Below are 21,771 nucleotides of genomic sequence, written 5' to 3'. Positions count from 1 at the left end.
GGAACCTCCCACCTTTCAAAGAGACCAAAAAGGCGCGAGACAACCTAACATTTGATCTACAGACAGATGGGGACCAAACACATTTGTCCAACAACTCACCCACCTAGCTGCTCTGACCCCACTGACTGCCTGGCCCCAACCTTCTTTTGGGTGCTAGCCCTTTCTACAAATATCTAAATGAACCGCACTTGAATGTCTGCCCGCCCAGGGAAGCTAACAAAACTAGGAAACACCCTATAATAGCTCCACCAATTCTCCTTCTACCCTGCCAACATACCTAGTCATGTGTTCCCAAGCTGATTGGCCCTTGGATCCGTCTCTGGCCCCTCTAGACCCGACCATCTCACACGTGTTCTCCCCAGGGCCGTCTTAACAAAACGATGGGCCCCTGGGCATAGCTGTGAACTGGGCCCCCCGACCCAAGATCAAGTCCCCGCATCCCTCCTACCCCCAACCTTGTGCTTTGCAGCCCCATGTGGGTGTATATTGTACTGTATAGTTCTGTATGGGCGTATATTGTTCTGTTTGGGTGTATATTGTACTGTATGGTTCTGTATGGGTGTGTATTGTACTGTATGGTTCTGTATGGGTGTATATTGTACTGTATGGTTCTGTATGGGTGTATATTGTACTGTATGGATGCATATTGTACTGTATAGTTCTGTATGGGTGTACTGTATATTGTACTGTATGGTTCTGTATGGGTGTACTGTATATTGTACTGTATGGTTCTGTATGGGTGTGTATTGTACTGTATGGCTCTGTATGGGTGTATATTGTACTGTATGGGTGTATATTGTACTGTATGGGTCTGTATGGGTGTATATTGTACTGTATGGGTGTATATTGTACTGTATGGGTGTATATTGTACTGTATGGTTCTGTATGGGTGTATATTGTACTGTATGGTTCTGTATGGATGTATACTGTTCTGTATGGCTCTGTATGGGTGTATATTGTACTGTATGGGTGTATATTGTACTGTATGGTTCTGTATGGGTGTATATTGTACTGTATGGGTGTATATTGTACTGTATGGTTCTGTATGGGTGTATATTGTACTGTATGGCTCTGTATGGGTGTGTATTGTACTGTATGGTTCTGTATGGGTGTGTATTGTACTGTATGGTTCTGTATGGGTGTATATTGTACTGTATGGGTGTATATTGTACTGTATGGTTCTGTATGGGTGTATATTGTACTGTATGGGTGTATATTGTACTGTATGGTTCTGTATGGGTGTATATTGTACTGTATGGTTCTGTATGGGTGTACTGTATACTGTTCTGTATGGCTCTGTATGGGTGTATATTGTACTGTATGGCTCTGTATGGGTGTATATTGTACTGTATGGCTCTGTATGGGTGTACTGTATATTGTACTGTATGGGTGTGTATTGTACTGTATGGTTCTGTATGGGTGTATATTGTACTGTATGGTTCTGTATGGGGTGTACTGTATACTGTTCTGTATGGCTCTGTATGGGTGTACTGTATATTGTACTGTATGGGTGTGTATTGTACTGTATGATTCTGTATGGGTGTATATTGTACTCTATGGTTCTGTATGGGTGTACTGTATATTGTACTGTATGGTTCTGTATGGGTGTATATTGTACTGTATGGCTCTGTATGGGTGTATATTGTACTGTATGGGTGTATATTGTACTGTATGGTTCTGTATGGGTGTATATTGTACTGTATGGCTCTGTATGGGTGTATATTGTACTGTATGGGTGTATATTGTACTGTATGGTTCTGTATGGGTGTGTATTGTACTGTATGGTTCTGTATGGGTGTACTGTATATTGTTCTGTATAGTTCTGTATGGGTGTGTATTGTACTGTATGGCTCTGTATGGGTGTATATTGTACTGTATGGGTGTATATAGTACTGTATGGCTCTGTATAGGTGTATATTGTACTGTATGGTTCTGTATGGGTGTATATTGTACTGTATGGTTCTGTATAGGTGTATATTGTACTGTATGGTTCTGTATGGGTGTGTATTGTACTGTATGGGTGTATATTGTACTGTATGGTTCTGTATGGGTGTATATTGTACTGTATGGGTGTATATTGTACTGTATGGCTCTGTATGGGTGTATATTGTACTGTATGGTTCTGTATGGGTATATATTGTACTGTATGGGTCTGTATGGGTGTATATTGTACTGTATGGGTGTATATTGTACTGTATGGTTCTGTATGGGTGTATATTGTACTGTATGGGTGTATATTGTACTGTATGGGTGTATATTGTACTGTATGGTTCTGTATGGGTGTATATTGTACTGTATGGCTCTGTATGGGTGTATATTGTATTGTATGAGTGTATATTGTACTGTATGGTTCTGTATTGGTGTATATTGTACTGTATGGTTCTGTATGGGTTTATATTGTACTGTATGGTTCTGTATGGGTGTATATTGTACTGTATGGGTGTATATTGTACTGTATGGTTCTGTATGGGTGTATATTGTACTGTATGGTTCTGTATGGGTTTATATTGTACTGTATGGTTCTGTATGGGTGTATATTGTATTGTATGGGTGTATATTGTACTGTATGGTTCTGTATGGGTGTATATTGTACTGTATGGGTGTATATTGTACTGTATGGTTCTGTATGGGTGTATATTGTACTGTATGGTTCTGTATAGGTGTATATTGTACTGTATGGTTCTGTATGGGTGTGTATTGTACTGTATGGGTGTATATTGTACTGTATGGTTCTGTATGGGTGTATATTGTACTGTATGGTTCTGTATAGGTGTATATTGTACTGTATGGTTCTGTATGGGTGTATATTGTACTGTATGGGTGTATATTGTACTGTATGGTTCTGTATGGGTGTATATTGTACTGTATGGTTCTGTATAGGTGTATATTGTACTGTATGGTTCTGTATGGGTGTGTATTGTACTGTATGGGTGTATATTGTACTGTATGGGTGTATATTGTACTGTATGGTTCTGTATGGGTGTATATTGTACTGTATGGGTGTATATTGTACTGTATGGGTGTATATTGTACTGTATGGCTCTGTATGGGTGTATATTGTACTGTATGGGTGTATATTGTACTGTATGGGTGTATATTGTACTGTATGGTTCTGTATGGGTGTATATTGTACTCTATGGTTCTGTATGGGTGTGTATTGTACTGTATGGTTCTGTATGGGTGTATATTGTACTGTATGGTTCTGTATGGGTGTATATTGTACTGTATGGGTGTATATTGTACTGTATGGTTCTGTATGGGTGTATATTGTACTGTATGGGTGTATATTGTACTGTATGGTTCTGTATGGGTGTATATTGTACTGTATGGTTCTGTATGGATGTATATTGTACTGTATGGTTCTGTATGGGTGTATATTGTACTGTATGGCTCTGTATGGGTGTATATTGTACTGTATGGTTCTGTATGGGTGTATATTGTACTGTATGGTTCTGTATGGGGTGTACTGTATACTGTTCTGTATGGCTCTGTATGGGTGTACTGTATATTGTACTGTATGGGTGTGTATTGTACTGTATGATTCTGTATGGGTGTATATTGTACTCTATGGTTCTGTATGGGTGTACTGTATATTGTACTGTATGGTTCTGTATGGGTGTATATTGTACTGTATGGCTCTGTATGGGTGTATATTGTACTGTATGGGTGTATATTGTACTGTATGGTTCTGTATGGGTGTATATTGTACTGTATGGCTCTGTATGGGTGTATATTGTACTGTATGGGTGTATATTGTACTGTATGGTTCTGTATGGGTGTGTATTGTACTGTATGGTTCTGTATGGGTGTACTGTATATTGTTCTGTATAGTTCTGTATGGGTGTGTATTGTACTGTATGGCTCTGTATGGGTGTATATTGTACTGTATGGGTGTATATAGTACTGTATGGCTCTGTATAGGTGTATATTGTACTGTATGGTTCTGTATGGGTGTATATTGTACTGTATGGTTCTGTATAGGTGTATATTGTACTGTATGGTTCTGTATGGGTATATATTGTACTGTATGGGTCTGTATGGGTGTATATTGTACTGTATGGGTGTATATTGTACTGTATGGGTGTATATTGTACTGTATGGTTCTGTATGGGTGTATATTGTACTGTATGGGTGTATATTGTACTGTATGGCTCTGTATGGGTGTATATTGTACTGTATGGTTCTGTATGGGTATATATTGTACTGTATGGGTCTGTATGGGTGTATATTGTACTGTATGGGTGTATATTGTACTGTATGGTTCTGTATGGGTGTATATTGTACTGTATGGGTGTATATTGTACTGTATGGGTGTATATTGTACTGTATGGTTCTGTATGGGTGTATATTGTACTGTATGGCTCTGTATGGGTGTATATTGTATTGTATGAGTGTATATTGTACTGTATGGTTCTGTATTGGTGTATATTGTACTGTATGGTTCTGTATGGGTTTATATTGTACTGTATGGTTCTGTATGGGTGTATATTGTACTGTATGGGTGTATATTGTACTGTATGGTTCTGTATGGGTGTATATTGTACTGTATGGTTCTGTATGGGTTTATATTGTACTGTATGGTTCTGTATGGGTGTATATTGTATTGTATGGGTGTATATTGTACTGTATGGTTCTGTATGGGTGTATATTGTACTGTATGGGTGTATATTGTACTGTATGGTTCTGTATGGGTGTATATTGTACTGTATGGGTGTACTGTATATTGTACTGTATGGTTCTGTATGGGTGTATATTGTACTGTATGGCTCTGTATGGGTGTATATTGTACTGTATGGGTGTATATTGTACTGTATGGGTGTATATTGTACTGTATGGTTCTGTATGGGTGTATATTGTACTGTATGGGTGTATATTGTACTGTATGGGTGTATATTGTACTGTATGGTTCTGTATGGGTGTATATTGTACTGTATGGGTGTATATTGTACTGTATGGTTCTGTATGGGTGTATATTGTACTGTATGGGTGTACTGTATATTGTACTGTATGGTTCTGTATGGGTGTATATTGTACTGTATGGCTCTGTATGGGTGTATATTGTACTGTATGGGTGTATATTGTACTGTATGGGTGTATATTGTACTGTATGGTTCTGTATGGGTGTATATTGTACTGTATGGGTGTATATTGTACTGTATGGGTGTATATTGTACTGTATGGTTCTGTATGGGTGTATATTGTACTGTATGGGTGTATATTGTACTGTATGGTTCTGTATGGGTGTATATTGTACTGTATGGTTCTGTATGGGTGTATATTGTACTGTATGGGTGTATATTGTACTGTATGGGTGTATATTGTACTGTATGGTTCTGTATGGGTGTATATTGTACTGTATGGGTGTATATTGTACTGTATGGGTGTATATTGTACTGTATGGTTCTGTATGGGTGTATATTGTACTGTATGGTTCTGTATGGGTGTATATTGTATTGTATGAGTGTATATTGTACTGTATGGTTCTGTATGGGTGTATATTGTACTGTATGGGTGTATATTGTACTGTATGGTTCTGTATGGGTGTGCATCGTTCTGTATGGATGCATATTGTTCTGTATGTGTGTATCCTTCTGTCTGGACCAGTTTTGCAGCATCTGTGTGTGTTTGGGGGGGGGGGGGTCATTCCTCTCCTTCAATGCTCAGGAGCAGAAAAAAAAAAAAAACCACAAATAGGAACCAAGCCTAACATGTGTAAAGATATATATATATATATATATATATATATATATATATATATATATATATATATATATATAAATAAATAATCTTTACACACACACACATATATATATATATATATATATATATATATATATATGTATATATATATATATATATATATATATAAAATCTTTACACATGTTAGGCTTGTTTTTACATAGTGCAAACCTGGCCATACATGCAGTCTGGGGGGGGGGGGGGGGTACAGCAGCCTCAAGTGTATGGGGGTACAGCAGCCTGAAGGGGAGAACACAGCAGTCTGGGGGGAGGGGTGCACATTGCAGCTTGGGAGGTACAGATCAGCTACAGGTGGACAGGGGCAAAGCAGCCTGGGGGAGAGGGGGCAGCTATGGGGGAACAGGGGTAGGGGTGTGTGTGTGTGTTCTTCTCTCAGCCCAGATCTGCAGACTCCCCCCTCCTCTCTGTCCCGACCTCCCCGCTATCTACAGCCCCAGGTACCTGACATTTCCTGCAGTGGAGCCCAGGACAGCAGGGGTATGGTCAGGAAGCCCTGTAGCTGGAGGCCGCTGTGTAGCTGGAGGTTAGCAGCCTGTAGCCTCCTGCTCTCCACACTGCTGGTCTCCTGCTATGGCAGCACAGGCTGCAGCTGCTGTGAGGCTCCACACATAACCATCCCAAGGCCTGCTGGGGGCAGGAAGTCCCAGGCCAGGAGGAACATGGGACCAGTCCACAGGGGGCGGGGCTTAACGGAGGGGGAGGAGCTTCAGCCGCCCACATCACAGACCGGCCCTGCAGCCTATTTATGTGAGGAGAGGAGAGCGCTGGGGCAGTGTGCAGCGTTGTGCGGCCCTGTAATGTACTGGGGAGAGGGGGCACAGCGTGGCTTATCAGCTTCCCTTCCTTTCTGCAGGGTAGGCGACTGCCACTGGGGCCCCCCATGAGTCATAGGCCCCCGGGCAGCCGCCTACCCTGCCCAATGGGAAAGACGGCCCTGGTTCTCCCCCTTCTGGAATACAACCCCTTTAAACCTGCATGTCTTCCCTGTTTGTTGCTGCCACTCTTGGTCCCACCATCACCTTTCACCATCACCATCATCCTTAGTCCCCGCTCAGAGTGACGGGTGTCTTTTCTCATCTTCCCCATTTGTTGCTGCTCCTCTTGGTCCCTCCACCATCACCTCTAACCATCACTGTTGTCCTTAGTCACCCCTGAGAGTGCTGGGAGTCACCCTTTCGTCCTTCCCTATTCCCTGCTGCCCCTCTTGGTCACTCTGCTATAACCTTTCATCATCGCTGTCATCTTTAGTCCCCACTCATAGTGCTGAGAGTCACTTCTCCACTTTCAACGTCACAGTTATCCTTAGTCCCCACTCAGAGTGATGGGAGTCACTTCTTGTCTTCCCCATTTGTTGCTGCCCCTCTTGGTCCCTACCCCATCTCCTTTAACTATCACGTCATCCTTAGTCTGCGCTTGAACTGCTGGGAGACACTTCTTATCCTCCCTATTCGTTGCTGCCCCTCGTGGTCCCTCCACCATCACTTCTTGTCTTCCCTATTCGTTGCTGCCCCTTTTGGTCTCTCCGTCAACACCTTTCACCGTCTCTGTCGTCCTTAGTCCCCGCTTGGAATGTTGGTGGTCACTTCTCGTCTTCCCTATTCGTTGCTGCCCCTTTTGGTCTCTCCGTCATCACCTTTCACCATCTCTGTCGTCCTTAGTCCCCGCTGGGAGTGCTGGGAGTCACTTCTTGTGTTCACTATTTGTTGCTGCCCCTCTTGGTCCCTTCGCCATCACCTTTCACCGTCTCTGTCGTCCTTAGTTCCTGCTCGGAGAGCTGGCAGTCACTTCTCGTCTTCCCTATTCGTTGCTGCCTCTCTTTGTCCCTTCGCCATCACCTTTCATCGTCTCTGTCGTCCTTAGTCCCCGCTCGGAGTGCTGGCAGTCACTTCTCATCTTCCCTATTCATTGCTGCCCCTTTTGGTCTCTCCGTCATCACCTTTCATCGTCTCTGTCGTCCTTAGTCCCCGCTCGGAGTGCTGGCAGTCACTTCTCATCTTCCCTATTCATTGCTGCCCCTTTTGGTCTCTCCGTCATCACCTTTCACCGTCTCTGTCGTCCTTAGTCCCCGCTCGGAATGTTGGTGGTCACTTCTCGTCTTCCCTATTCGTTGCTGCCCCTTTTTGTCTCTCCGTCATCACCTTTCACCGTCTCTGTCGTCCTTAGTCCCCGCTCGGAGTGCTGGCAGTGACTTCTCGTCTTCCCTATTCATTGCTGCCCCTTTTGGTCTCTCCGTCATCACCTTTCACCGTCTCTGTCGTCCTTAGTCCCCCAATGAGAGCTGGCAGTCACTTCTCGTCTTCCCTATTCATTGCTGTCCCTTTTGGTCCCTTCGCCATCACCTTTCACCGTCTCTGTCGTCCTTAGTCCCCGCTTGGAATGTTGGTGGTCACTTCTCGTCTTCCCTATTGGTTGCTGCCCCTTTTGGTCTCTCCGTCATCACCTTTCACCGTCTCTGTCGTCCTTAGTCCCCGCTTGGAGTGCTGGCAGTCACTTCTCGTCTCGCTAACGGGATATTGTTTGTAGCTGTCTCTTCCTTTATATGATGCAATAAAACATATTTTATTGATAATTATGTTTCCACAGTTCCCAGTCTCATGTTCTGTTTCACACATCTCTGAGCTTTGTAGGATATGAGTAATAATTTTCTTTTTATTAAGTTATGGATCGCAGCTTGCTAAACCAATTTTGTAATCCGTGTGCAGCCCGTCTCCCCTCTGTATGTTTCCTGTGCTATAAAGCGCTCTCTCTGCTCCGTAATCACATCTATAGGGTTGTGTCACTGATTCAGAAGACCAAATCATTACAAATATGGCAAGTCGATAGAATAATGTAACTGGAAAGAGTCTTCAATCATGTGAATGGAGTAGAAGGACATGTTCCTGTGTAAGTTATGTCAAAGCACCCTGAGAGTCCTCGTTCAATAATGAATGTGTGAGCTGGCGTTACATCCATACAGCATTCATGTACATCACATTTCTATGCACTTAAATGGGAATTACAAGTTACAATTAAACATGTAATGTCTGTAAACAGCTAAAGACGTATATATAGTGCCTGGTGCCTGCCTTAGGTGCCATAGGTGCTCCATGTGCCGCTGTATGCTACTGTCATATGCCGCTATCTATAACACAGTGCAATGTTATTGTGACAGATTCCAGAGGAATCCAAGAAAAAAAGAACTATGAGATCAAAGGCCGAGCAAGAAACATGTTAGGATTTCTATGGGCCCTGTGTGATAGAGTCATACAGTCCTGCCGTGTGCATGAGGTCTAAGAAGATACGGTCTGCAGCCCTCATCGTCTTAACCAATTAAAGACAAGGATTGTTGTTTTTTTTCTCGTTCCTTTCCACGCCACCTTTTAGGACCTATATGTTTTTTTCAAGTAAAGTAAATTGAAATTACCCTGAAATGTGCAATATTTTACTATAAAGACAAAAGCTGCACTGCAGCTTCCCTATAATAACTGTACTGCAGCTTCCATATAATAACTGCACTGCAGCTTCCCTATAATAACTGTACTGCAGCTTCCATATAATAACTGCACTGCAGCTTCCATATAATAACTGTACTGCAGCTTCCATATAATAACTGCACTGCAGCTTCCCTATAATAACTGTACTGCAGCTTCCATATAATAACTGCACTGCAGCTTCCCTATAATAACTGCACTGCAGCTTCCCTATAATAACTGTACTGCAGCTTCCATATAATAACTGCACTGCAGCTTCCCTATAATACATGTACTGCAGCTTCCCTATAATAACTGCACTGCAGCTTCCCTATAATAACTGTACTGCAGCTTCCCTATAATAACTGTACTGCAGCTTCCCTATAATAACTGCACTGCAGCTTCCCTATAATAACTGTACTGCAGCTTCCCTATAACTGTACTGCAGCTTCCCTATAATAACTGTACTGCAGCTTCCCTATAACTGTACTGCAGCTTCCCTATAATACCTGTACTGCAGCTTCCCTATAATAACTGTACTGCAGCTTCCATATAATACCTGTACTGCAGCTTCCCTATAATAACTGTACTGCAGCTTCCCTATAATACCTGTACTGCAGCTTCCCTATAATAACTGTACTGCAGCTTCCCTATAATAATTGTACTGCAGCTTCCCTATAATAACTGTACTACTATAATACCTGTACTGCAGCTTCCCTATAATAACTGCACTGCAGCTTCCCTATAATAACTGCACTGCAGCTTCCCTATAATAACTGTACTGCAGCTTCCCTATAATACCTGTACTGCAGCTTCCCTATAATAACTGTACTGCAGCTTCCCTATAATAACTGTACTGCAGCTTCCCTATAATACCTGTACTGCAGCTTCCCTATAATAACTGTACTGCAGCTTCCCTATAATAACTGTACTGCAGCTTCCCTATAATAACTGCACTGCAGCTTCCCTATAATACCTGTACTGCAGCTTCCCTATAATAACTGTACTGCAGCTTCCCTATAATAACTGTACTGCAGCTTCCCTATAATAACTGCACTGCAGCTTCCCTATAATAACTGCACTGCAGCTTCCCTATAATAACTGTACTGCAGCTTCCCTATAATAACTGCACTGCAGCTTCCCTATAATAACTGTACTGCAGCTTCCCTATAATACCTGTACTGCAGCTTCCCTATAACTGTACTGCAGCTTCCCTATAATACATGTACTGCAGCTTCCCTATAATAACTGTACTGCAGCTTCCCTATAATACCTGTACTGCAGCTTCCCTATAATAACTGTACTCCTATAATAACTGTACTGCAGCTTCCCTATAATAACTGTACTGCAGCTTCCCTATAATAACTGTACTGCAGCTTCCCTATAATAACTGCACTGCAGCTTCCCTATAATAACTGTACTGCAGCTTCCCTATAACTGTACTGCAGCTTCCCTATAATACATGTACTGCAGCTTCCCTATAATAACTGTACTGCAGCTTCCCTATAATACCTGTACTGCAGCTTCCCTATAATAACTGTACTCCTATAATAACTGTACTGCAGCTTCCCTATAATACATGTACTGCAGCTTCCCTATAATAACTGTACTGCAGCTTCCCTATAATACATGTACTGCAGCTTCCCTATAATAACTGTACTGCAGCTTCCCTATAATAACTGTACTGCAGCTTCCCTATAATAACTGCACTGCAGCTTCCCTATAATAACTGTACTCCTATAATAACTGTACTGCAGCTTCTCTATAATAACTGTACTGCAGCTTCCCTATAATAACTGTACTGCAGCTTCCCTATAATACATGTACTGCAGCTTCTCTATAATAACTGTACTGCAGCTTCTCTATAATAACTGTACTGCAGCTTCCCTATAATAACTGTACTCCTATAATAACTGTAGTGCAGCTTCCCTATAATACCTGTACTGCAGCTTCCCTATAATACCTGTACTGCAGCTTCCCTATAATAACTGCACTGCAGCTTCCCTATAATAACTGTACTGCAGCTTCTCTATAATAACTGTACTACTATAATACCTGTACTGCAGCTTCCCTATAATACATGTACTGCAGCTTCCCTATAATAACTGTACTGCAGCTTCCCTATAATAACTGTACTGCAGCTTCTCTATAATAACTGTACTACTATAATACCTGTACTGCAGCTTCCCTATAATACATGTACTGCAGCTTCCCTATAATAACTGTACTGCAGCTTCCCTATAATAACTGTACTGCAGCTTCCCTATAATAACTGCACTGCAGCTTCCCTATAATACCTGTACTGCAGCTTCCCTATAATAACTGTACTGCAGCTTCCCTATAATAACTGTACTGCAGCTTCCCTATAATAACTGCACTGCAGCTTCCCTATAATAACTGCACTGCAGCTTCCCTATAATAACTGTACTGCAGCTTCCCTATAATAACTGCACTGCAGCTTCCCTATAATAACTGTACTGCAGCTTCCCTATAATACCTGTACTGCAGCTTCCCTATAACTGTACTGCAGCTTCCCTATAATACATGTACTGCAGCTTCCCTATAATAACTGTACTGCAGCTTCCCTATAATACCTGTACTGCAGCTTCCCTATAATAACTGTACTCCTATAATAACTGTACTGCAGCTTCCCTATAATAACTGTACTGCAGCTTCCCTATAATAACTGTACTGCAGCTTCCCTATAATAACTGCACTGCAGCTTCCCTATAATAACTGTACTGCAGCTTCCCTATAACTGTACTGCAGCTTCCCTATAATACATGTACTGCAGCTTCCCTATAATAACTGTACTGCAGCTTCCCTATAATACCTGTACTGCAGCTTCCCTATAATAACTGTACTCCTATAATAACTGTACTGCAGCTTCCCTATAATACATGTACTGCAGCTTCCCTATAATAACTGTACTGCAGCTTCCCTATAATACATGTACTGCAGCTTCCCTATAATAACTGTACTGCAGCTTCCCTATAATAACTGTACTGCAGCTTCCCTATAATAACTGAACTGCAGCTTCCCTATAATAACTGTACTCCTATAATAACTGTACTGCAGCTTCTCTATAATAACTGTACTCCTATAATAACTGTACTGCAGCTTCCCTATAATACATGTACTGCAGCTTCTCTATAATAACTGTACTGCAGCTTCTCTATAATAACTGTACTGCAGCTTCCCTATAATAACTGTACTCCTATAATAACTGTAGTGCAGCTTCCCTATAATACCTGTACTGCAGCTTCCCTATAATACCTGTACTGCAGCTTCCCTATAATAACTGCACTGCAGCTTCCCTATAATAACTGTACTGCAGCTTCTCTATAATAACTGTACTCCTATAATAACTGTAGTGCAGCTTTCCCTCAGGAGTGCTGGATACTCTGGATATTCCGGATATTGATCAGCAGGAAGTGTCCGTAGATTTTGCAGATACAATGGGGATATACGATTGGCTTTCCCCGGTGGCTGTGGAAGCACAGAGTAGATTTAGGAGTGGGGAGACGTTCCATCGATGTACCATCGACCACAGATGTCACGGAGATGGATCACTCTGTGGGGCCCACTTAATAAAAAGCCAATTTGCTTTAATAATTACTGAGCCAAGTATTGCAAAACATCAAAGACAATGATCAATGAGGGAAGGCGAGTTATTGTTTGATCATGAAGCATTCTATATCTTCCGTCCTCATTATTGATTCACCTGGATCTGATATTAAGATACAATGAGTGAGTGCGGACTGTGGGGGCAGATTTATCAATACAGCCGTAAACCCAGACGAGTTGCGTTTATCACAGCGGATATTGCTGCATGTTACATTCAGACACTGGGGAGCTTCTCTCTTCACTAAATTAACAGTACATGTGAAATAAAACAAGTTTGCAATATACATTTATTTTTTTTTTTTCTTGTTATCATGCTGTAAAAGTAAGCTGAACCTACCAGAAATCCGGGTCCAGTCTCCTGAAGGCAGCTATATACCAGCTATACTTACTGTATCCAGGTTGTGTCTCCTAATGGCTGCTATATAACACCTGTACTTACTGTATCCAGGTCCAGTCTCCTGAAGGCAGCTATATACCAGCTATACTTACTGTATCCAGGCCCAGTCTCCTGAAGGCTGCTATATAACAGCTATACTTACTGTATCCAGGTCCAGTCTCCTGAAGGCTGCTATATAACAGCTATACTTACTGTATCCAGGTCCAGTCTCCTGAAGGCTGCTATATAACAGCTATACTTACTGTATCCAGGTTGTGTCTCCTGAAGGCAGCTATATAACAGCTATACTTACTGTATCCAGGTCCAGTCTCCTGACGACTGCTATATAACAGCTATACTTACTGTATCCAGGTCCAGTCTCCTGAAGGCAGCTATATAACAGCTATACTTACTGTATCCAGGTCCAGTCTCCTGAAGGCAGCTATATAACAGCTATACTTACTGTATCCAGGTCCAGTCTCCTGAAGGCTGTTATATAACAGCTATACTCACTGTATCCAGGTCCATTCTCCTAAAGGCAGCTATATAACAGCTATATATACTGTATCCAGCTCCAGTCTCCTGAAGGCTGCTATATAACAGCTATACTTACTGTATCCAGGTCCAGTCTCCTGACGGCTGCTATATAACAGCTATACTTACTGTATCCAGGTCCGGTCTCCTGAAGGCTGCTGTATATCAGCTATACTAACTGTATCCAGGTCCAGTCTCCTGAAGGCAGCTATATAACAGCTATACTTACTGTATCCAAGTTGTGTCTCCTAATGGCTGCTATATAACACCTGTACTTACTGTATCCAGGTCCAGTCTCCTGAAGGCTGCTATATAACAGCTGTACTTACTGTATACAGGTCCATTTTCCTGAAGGCAGCTATATAACAACTATACTTACTGTATCCAGGTCCAGTCTCCTGAAGGCAGCTATATAACAGCTATACTTACTGTATCCAGGTCCAGTCTCCTGAAGGCAGCTATATAACAGCTATACTTACTGTATCCAGGTCCAGTCTCCTGAAGGCTGCTATATAACAGCTGTACTTACTGTATACAGGTCCATTCTCCTGAAGGCAGCTATATAACAGCTATACTTACTGTATCCAGGTCCAGTCTCCTGAAGGCAGCTATATAACAGCTATACTTACTGTATCCAGGTCCAGTCTCCTGAAGGCAGCTATATAACAGCTATACTTACTGTATCCAGGTTGTGTCTCCTAATGGCTGCTATATAACAGCTATACTTACTGTATCCAGGTCCAGTCTCCTGAAGGCTGCTATATAACAGCTATACTTACTGTATCCAGGTCCAGTCTCCTGACGACTGCTATATAACAGCTATACTTACTGTATCCAGGTCCAGTCTCCTGAAGGCAGCTATATAACAGCTATACTTACTGTATCCAGGTCCAGTTTCCTGAAGGCTGCTATATAACAGCTATACTCACTGTATCCAGGTCCAGTCTCCTAAAGGCAGCTATATACCAGCTATATTTACTGTATCCAGGTCCAGTCTCCTGAAGGCTGCTATATAACAGCTATACTTACTGTATCCAGGTCCAGTCTCCTGACGGCTGCTATATAACAGCTATACTTACTGTATCCAGGTCCGGTCTCCTGAAGGTTGCTGTATATCAGCTATACTTACTGTATCCAGGTCCAGTCTCCTGAAGGCAGCTATGTAACAGCTATACTTACTGTATCCAAGTTGTGTCTCCTAATGGCTGCTATATAACACCTGTACTTACTGTATCCAGGTCCAGTCTCCTGAAGGCTGCTATATAACAGCTGTACTTACTGTATACAGGTCCATTCTCCTGAAGGCAGCTATATAACAACTATACTTACTGTATCCAGGTCCAGTCTCCTGAAGGCAGCTATATAACAGCTATACTTACTGTATCCAGGTCCAGTCTCCTGAAGGCAGCTATATAACAGCTATACTTACTGTATCCACTCCAGTCTCCTGAAGGCTGCTATATAACAGCTATACTTACTGTATCCAGGTCCAGTCTTCTGAAGGCTGCTATATAACAGCTATACTTACTGTATCCAGGTCCAGTTTCCTGCTATATAACAGCTATACTTACTGTATCCAGGTCCAGCCTCCTGAAGGCAGCTATATAACAACTATACTTACTGTATCCAGGTCCAGTCTCCTGAACGCAGCTATATAACAGCTATACTTACTGTATCCAGGTCCAGTCTCCTAAAGGCAGCTATATAACAGCTATACTTACTGTATCCAGGTCCAGTCTCCTGAAGGCAGCTATATAACAGCTATACTTACTGTATCCAGGTCCAGTCTCCTGAAGGCTGCTATATAACAGCTTTACTTACTGTATCCAGGTCCAGTCTCCTGAATGCTGCTATATAACAGCTATACTTACTGTATCCAGGTCCAGTCTCCTGAAGGCAGCTATATAAAAGCTATACTTACTGTATCCATGTCCAGTCTCCTGAAGGCAGCTATATACTTACTGTATTCAGGTCCAGTCTCCGGAAGGCAGGTATATAACAGCTAAACTTACTGTATCCAGGTCCAGTCTCCTGAAGGCAGCTATATAACAGCTATACTTACTGTATCCAGGTCCAGTCTCCTGAAGGAAGCTATATAACAGCTTTACTTACTGTATCCAGGTCCAGTCTCCTGAAGGCTGCTATATACCAGCTATATTTACTGTATCCAGGTCCAGTCTCCTGAAGGCTGCTATATACCAGCTATATTTACTGTATCCAGGTCCAGTTTCCTGAAGGCTGCTATATACCAGCTATACTTACTGTATCCAGGTCCAGTCTCTTGAAGGCTGCTATATAACAGCTGTACTTACTGTATACAGGTCCAGTCTCCTGAAGGCTGCTGTATAATAGCTATACTTACTGTATCCAGGTCCAGTCTCCTGAAGGCTGCTATATACCAGCTATACTTACTGTATCCAGGTCCAGTCTCTTGAAGGCTGCTATATAACAGCTGTACTTACTGTATACAGGTCCAGTCTCCTGAAGGCTGCTGTATAATAGCTATACTTACTGTATCCAGGTCCAGTCTCCTGAAGGCTGCTATATAACAGCTATACTTACTGTATCCAGGTCCAGTCTCCTGAAGGCATCTAAATAACAGCTATACTTACTGTATCCAGGTCCAGTTTTCTGAAGGCTGCTATATAACAGCTATACTTACTGTATCCAGGTCCAGTCTCCTGAAGGCAGCTATATAACAGCTATACTTACTGTATTCACTCCAGTCTCCTGAAGGCAGCTATATAACAGCTATACTTACTGTATCCAGGTCCAGTCTCCTGAATGCTGCTATATAACAGCTATACTTACTGTATCCAGGTCCAGTCTCCATATAACAGCTGTACTTACTGTATCCAGGTCCAGTCTCCTGAAGGCAGCTATATAACAGCTATACTTACTGTATCCAGGTCCAGTCTCCTGAAGGCAGCTATATAAAAGCTATACTTACTGTATCCAGGTCCAGTCTCCTGAAGGCTGCTATATAACAGCTTTACTTACTGTATCCATGTCCAGTCTCCTGAAGGCAGCTATATAACAGCTATACTTACTGTATCCAGGTCCAGTCTCCTGAAGGCAGGTATATAACAGCTAAACTTACTGTATCCAGGTCCAGTCTCCTGAAGGCAGCTATATAACAGCTATACTTACTGTATCCAGGTCCAGTCTCCTGAAGGCAGCTATATAACAGCTTTACTTACTGTATCCAGGTCCAGTCTCCTGAAGGCTGCTATATACCAGCTATATTTACTGTATCCAGGTCCAGTCTCCTGAAGGCTGCTATATACCAGCTATACTTACTGTATCCAGGTCCAGTCTCCTGAAGGCTGCTATATAACAGCTATACTTACTGTATCCAGGTCCGGTCTCCTGAAGGCAGCTATATAACAGCTATACTTACTGTATCCAGCTCCAGTCTCCTGAAGGCTGCTATATAACAGCTATACTTACTGTATCCAGGTCCAGTCTCCTGAAGGCTGCTATATACCAGCTATGTTTACTGTATCTAGGTCCAGTTTCCTGAAGGCTGCTATATACCAGCTATACTTACTGTATCCAGGTCCAGTCTCTTGGAGGCAGCTATATAACAGCTATACTTACTGTATCCAGGTCCAGTCTCCTGAAGGCTGCTATATAACAGCTATACTTACTGTATCCAGGTCCAGTCTCCTGAAGGCCGATTTTCCTACTTGTGCTGGTTGAAAAAAACACAGTAATTCTGTCCAGTACAGAGAGTCACGGCTCAATGTGTCCATCAGTCACATGATTGTCTTCTCTCTGTGAGCGCTCAGATCGCCTGGGATACACAGGACTTCCTGTTTTCTGACTGTTTTCTATTTGCTTGAGGGAAAAAAAGAGTCAGAAAGTAGGAAGTGCCGTGTTTTCCATGATAACTAAAAAAAAAAAAGATAACAATAATGTACATTGCAAACTTGCTCTCTATTACATCTACTGCTGATTTAGCTTTTGACAGTTATAACGACAGGTACACTTTAAGTCCCCCCCTCCTTGGAGAGTCCTTTCCCCTCCCCCATAAGCTTTTAGCTTTTCTTTTATATGACACACGGCGTGAGCACCAGAACACTGCCTCAATATAAGCCAGAACATGAGCGCACTTTGAAAAATTTCTCATGCCGCTCTGACATCTGTAATATACGGGGGGGGGGAGGGGGGGATTTATAACAGCAGCATTTCATATGCCTGTCTTAAAGGGTACCCGTCACCAAGACAATGCTATCTAATCTATCAGCATCTTGTTATAGAGAAGCCAGAGCTGAGTAGATTGATATATATCTTTGTGCGAAAAGAATCAGTATAACTTGTAACTTGTTAATTGAAACACCTGCTTATTCTGTGTTAAGAAGTCCAGTGGGCGGGGTCACTCAATGATAGAATCAGTTATTGGACTCCTTAGCAGCTTTTCCCGTAAAGTTATATATCAATCCGCTCAGTTCTTCCTGTTCTATAACATGATGCCAATAGCCTAGGTAGCATTTTCATGGTGACAGTTTCCCTTTAAGTAAACCCCTTTCTGGGTACTGTCATGTAAGAATTATCAACCTCTGGGTATTTCTGAGGCTGCCAGTGTGAGCATGTGTAAAATATAGTAAATTTGGTTAAAGGAGATGACCCTTTGACCCAAACCTTCTATGCTAAGCCGCACCCCCTAGATGTGCACAGATCATCAAAAAGTCTCTTTTTTTTTTTAAACATAATGGATTGTGTATAAATGTAACAATTTTTTGACATCCTGTATGTATGATTTTGTCTACAACCATTCTCAGTATCAGGAGATCATAGGCCTCAGTTGTCACCTTTTTGTAACTATAGGTTACACCTGTCCATGGTGCAGGAGCCCAGCAGTTCCCTCCTGGTGCTGGAATGGATGCATTATGAATCCCCCATCGGGGCGCGGATAGTAGACTATCTCATCAGCCAAGAGAAGGTTTCTGACAAACTGGACCATTCCAAGATGGAAGCAGGTAACAATGACGGTGAGGCCAACTCTTTTACATTAGAAAATATTAGTAATTATTGCTGAGTTTTTAATGTTGCTTTGAGAATTTTTGGTCATCACTACGGTCAGTTTTTGTAATTTTCAAGAACTAGGTTTCTGCAGGTCCGTCCTTCTTCAGACTACGAAAGGAATTACAGAGATGAGTGCCGACCGGGCTCATCTCTATACAGTAGTCAGCTGACATGAGGACTGTAGGCCCCACGCGCTTCTATCCTGAGGGGTGACACCAGCACCATAGGGCCCGGGCTACACCAACACTTTTGGAGCTCTACACAATTGATTTTGACTATTAAGAGACCGCTGTAATATCGCAGTCACGGTCATACACCTGTGCAGCCACCACATAGTAACATATGAATCAGCTCCCAAGTGCGGACTGACAACTGGAGCAGAGGTTAGAAGTGACGCCTTACTATAATCTGTTCTGGTAATTTACAAATTTCCAAAAAATTGTACAAGATTAGAAAACCCTGAACGTGCGTCTTATGTAAGAAGTTCTGTAGATTGCTGCAGCTCCCGTCCAGCCCAAACTGGTGTTATACTTTTATACTGTTGATAACTTTGATCCTCTGGAAAGCCTTCCCGCGCTCCTATTGAGTCGTGTTTCTGCACTTCTCACTCTGTAGTTGGGTGGTCATGAACTTCTCTTCAGAAATGGTGAAAGGGTGTCAATTCCTGGCTAAGAGGGTGTGAATATGAGGCTCGGGGGTGTGAATATGAGGCTCGGGGGTGTGAATATGAGGCTCGGGGGGTGTGAATATGAGGCTCGGGGGGTGTGAATCAGGTGCGTTCATTCTCACATGACTGTTCAAGAAAAGTGCTGCTATAAATAACCAAATATGAAAGCTTCCGTAATAAGGCCGTGCTCGGGGGGCGGGGGGCGGGGGGGGGGGGGGGGAGCAGCATTGGAATCGGGGCAACAGAGGCCAAAAAATGAGAGAAGAATGGCATTTATACACAACCAACCGATAAAAAAGTTATAAAATTTCTCTTTTCAGGCAGTTTTCTAAATTAGAATTTCACATTGTGGATAACGCCCCTTAATGCCAATTTGCATATCCTCCTCCCTTTTAAAAAATAAGTTCATAGGGCCGCCCCTGGAATTAAAGGAATTAAAGGAAATACTTCAGAAAAAAGTACAAAAAATAATGAAGGGCAGGAGTTGGGGGGACATAATCAAGGGACAAATACCTTACATATCTGCAGTCGGTCATTGAGGTGGGACATCTCTGCAGTCAGTGAGGCGGGAAATCTCTGCAATCAGTCAGTGAGGCGGAACATCTCTGCAATCAGTCAGTGAGGCAGGACATCACTGCAGTCAGTGAGACGGGACATCTCTGCAGTCAGTCAGTGAGGCGGGACATCTCTGCAGTCAGTGAGGCAGGACATCTCTGCAGTCAGTCAGTGAGGCAGGACATCTCTGCAGTCAGTCAGTGAGGCGGGACATCTCTGCAGTCAGTCAGTGAGGCGGGACATCTCTGCAATCAGTCAGTGAGGCAGGACATCTCTGCAGTCAGACAGGCGGGACATCTCTGCAGTCAGTGAGGTGGGACATCTCTGCAGTCAGTGAGGCGGGACATCTCTGCAGTCAGTGAGACGGGACATCTCTGCAGTCAGTGAGGCGGGACATCTCTGCAGTCAGTGAGGCAGGACATCTGCAGTCAGTGAGGCGGGACATCTCTGCAGTCAGACAGTGAGGCGGGACATCTCTGCAGTCAGTCAGTGAGGCGGGACATCTCTGCAGTCAGTGAGACGGGACATCTCTGCAGTCAGTGAGGTGGGACATCTCTGCAGTTGGTCAGTCAGTGAGGCAGGACATCTCTGCAGTCAGTCAGTGAGGCGGGACATCTCTGCAGTCAGTCAGTGAGGCGGGACATCTCTGCAGTCAGTGAGGCGGGACATCTCTACAGTCAGTGAGGCGGGATTTCTCTGCAGTCAGACAGTGAGGCGGGACATCTCTGCAGTCAGTCAGTGAGGCGGGACATCTCTGCAGTCAGTGAGGCGGGACATCTCTGCAGTCAGACAGTGAGGCGGGACATCTCTGCAGTCAGTCAGTGAGGCGGGACTGCGGGACTGCAGTCAGTCAGTGAGGCGGGACATCTCTGCAGTCAGTCAGTGAGGCAGGACATCTCTGCAGTCAGTGAGGCGGGACATCTCTGCAGTCAGACAGTGAGGCGGGACATCTCTGCAGTCAGTGAGACGGGAGATCTCTGCAGTCAGTCAGTGAGGTGGGACATCTCTGCAGTCAGTCAGTGAGGCGGGACATCTCTGCAGTCAGTGAGACGGGAGATCTCTGCAGTCAGTCAGTGAGGTGGGACATCTCTGCAGTCAGTGAGGCGGGACATCTCTGCAGTCAATGAGGCGGGACATCTCTGCAGTCAGACAGTGAGGGGGGACATCTCTGCAGTCAGTCAGTGAGGCGGGACATCTCTGCAGTCAGTGAGACGGGAGATCTCTGCAGTCACACAGTGAGGCGGGACATCTCTGCAGTCAGTCAGTGAGGCGGGACATCTCTGCAGTCAGTGAGACGGGAGATCTCTGCAGTCAGTCAGTGAGGTGGGACATCTCTGCAGTCAGTGAGGCGGGACATCTCTGCAGTCAGTCAGTGAGGCGGGACATCTCTGCAGTAAGACAGTCAGTGAGGCGAGATATCTCTACAGTCAGTCAGTGAGGTGGGATATCACTGCAGTCAGTCAGTGAGGCGGGATATCTCTGCAGTCAGTCAGTGAGGCGGGAGATCTCTGCAGTCAGTCAGTGAGGCGGGACATCTCTGCAATTACTGATTAGCTGAGTCGGTAGATGACACTTAGTTGTGAGAACACAGCATTGGGAGAGACATGTGACCATTGGGTGACAGTGAGCGATGGCGCTGAGGCTGGGGGGGGCACGGGGACAGGTAAGTACCCCTTTATTGCTATGTTCCCACCCCTCCGGCCCTCTGTCATTTTTTACATTTGCTGAAGTTCTCCTTTAAGCTGAGAAATCGATCTGACTTGTATCTGGCTGAT

General features: G+C 43.5%; 1 protein-coding gene across 1 annotated transcript in view; it reads left to right on the top strand.

The window, feature by feature from the left end:
- ASTN1 (astrotactin 1) overlaps positions 1-21,771 on the top strand; it is a 469,175-nt gene that overhangs the window by 430,324 nt on the left and 17,080 nt on the right. Inside the window, exon 19 of the mRNA XM_069981712.1 lies at positions 18,577-18,728. Coding sequence (XP_069837813.1) covers positions 18,577-18,728 — 152 coding nt within the window. The remainder of the gene's footprint in view (positions 1-18,576; positions 18,729-21,771) is intronic.

This window comes from Dendropsophus ebraccatus, chromosome 8 (genome assembly GCF_027789765.1).
Source record: "Dendropsophus ebraccatus isolate aDenEbr1 chromosome 8, aDenEbr1.pat, whole genome shotgun sequence".
Lineage (NCBI taxonomy): Eukaryota > Metazoa > Chordata > Amphibia > Anura > Hylidae > Dendropsophus > Dendropsophus ebraccatus.
This window is presented reverse-complemented; position numbering and strand designations above follow the sequence as displayed.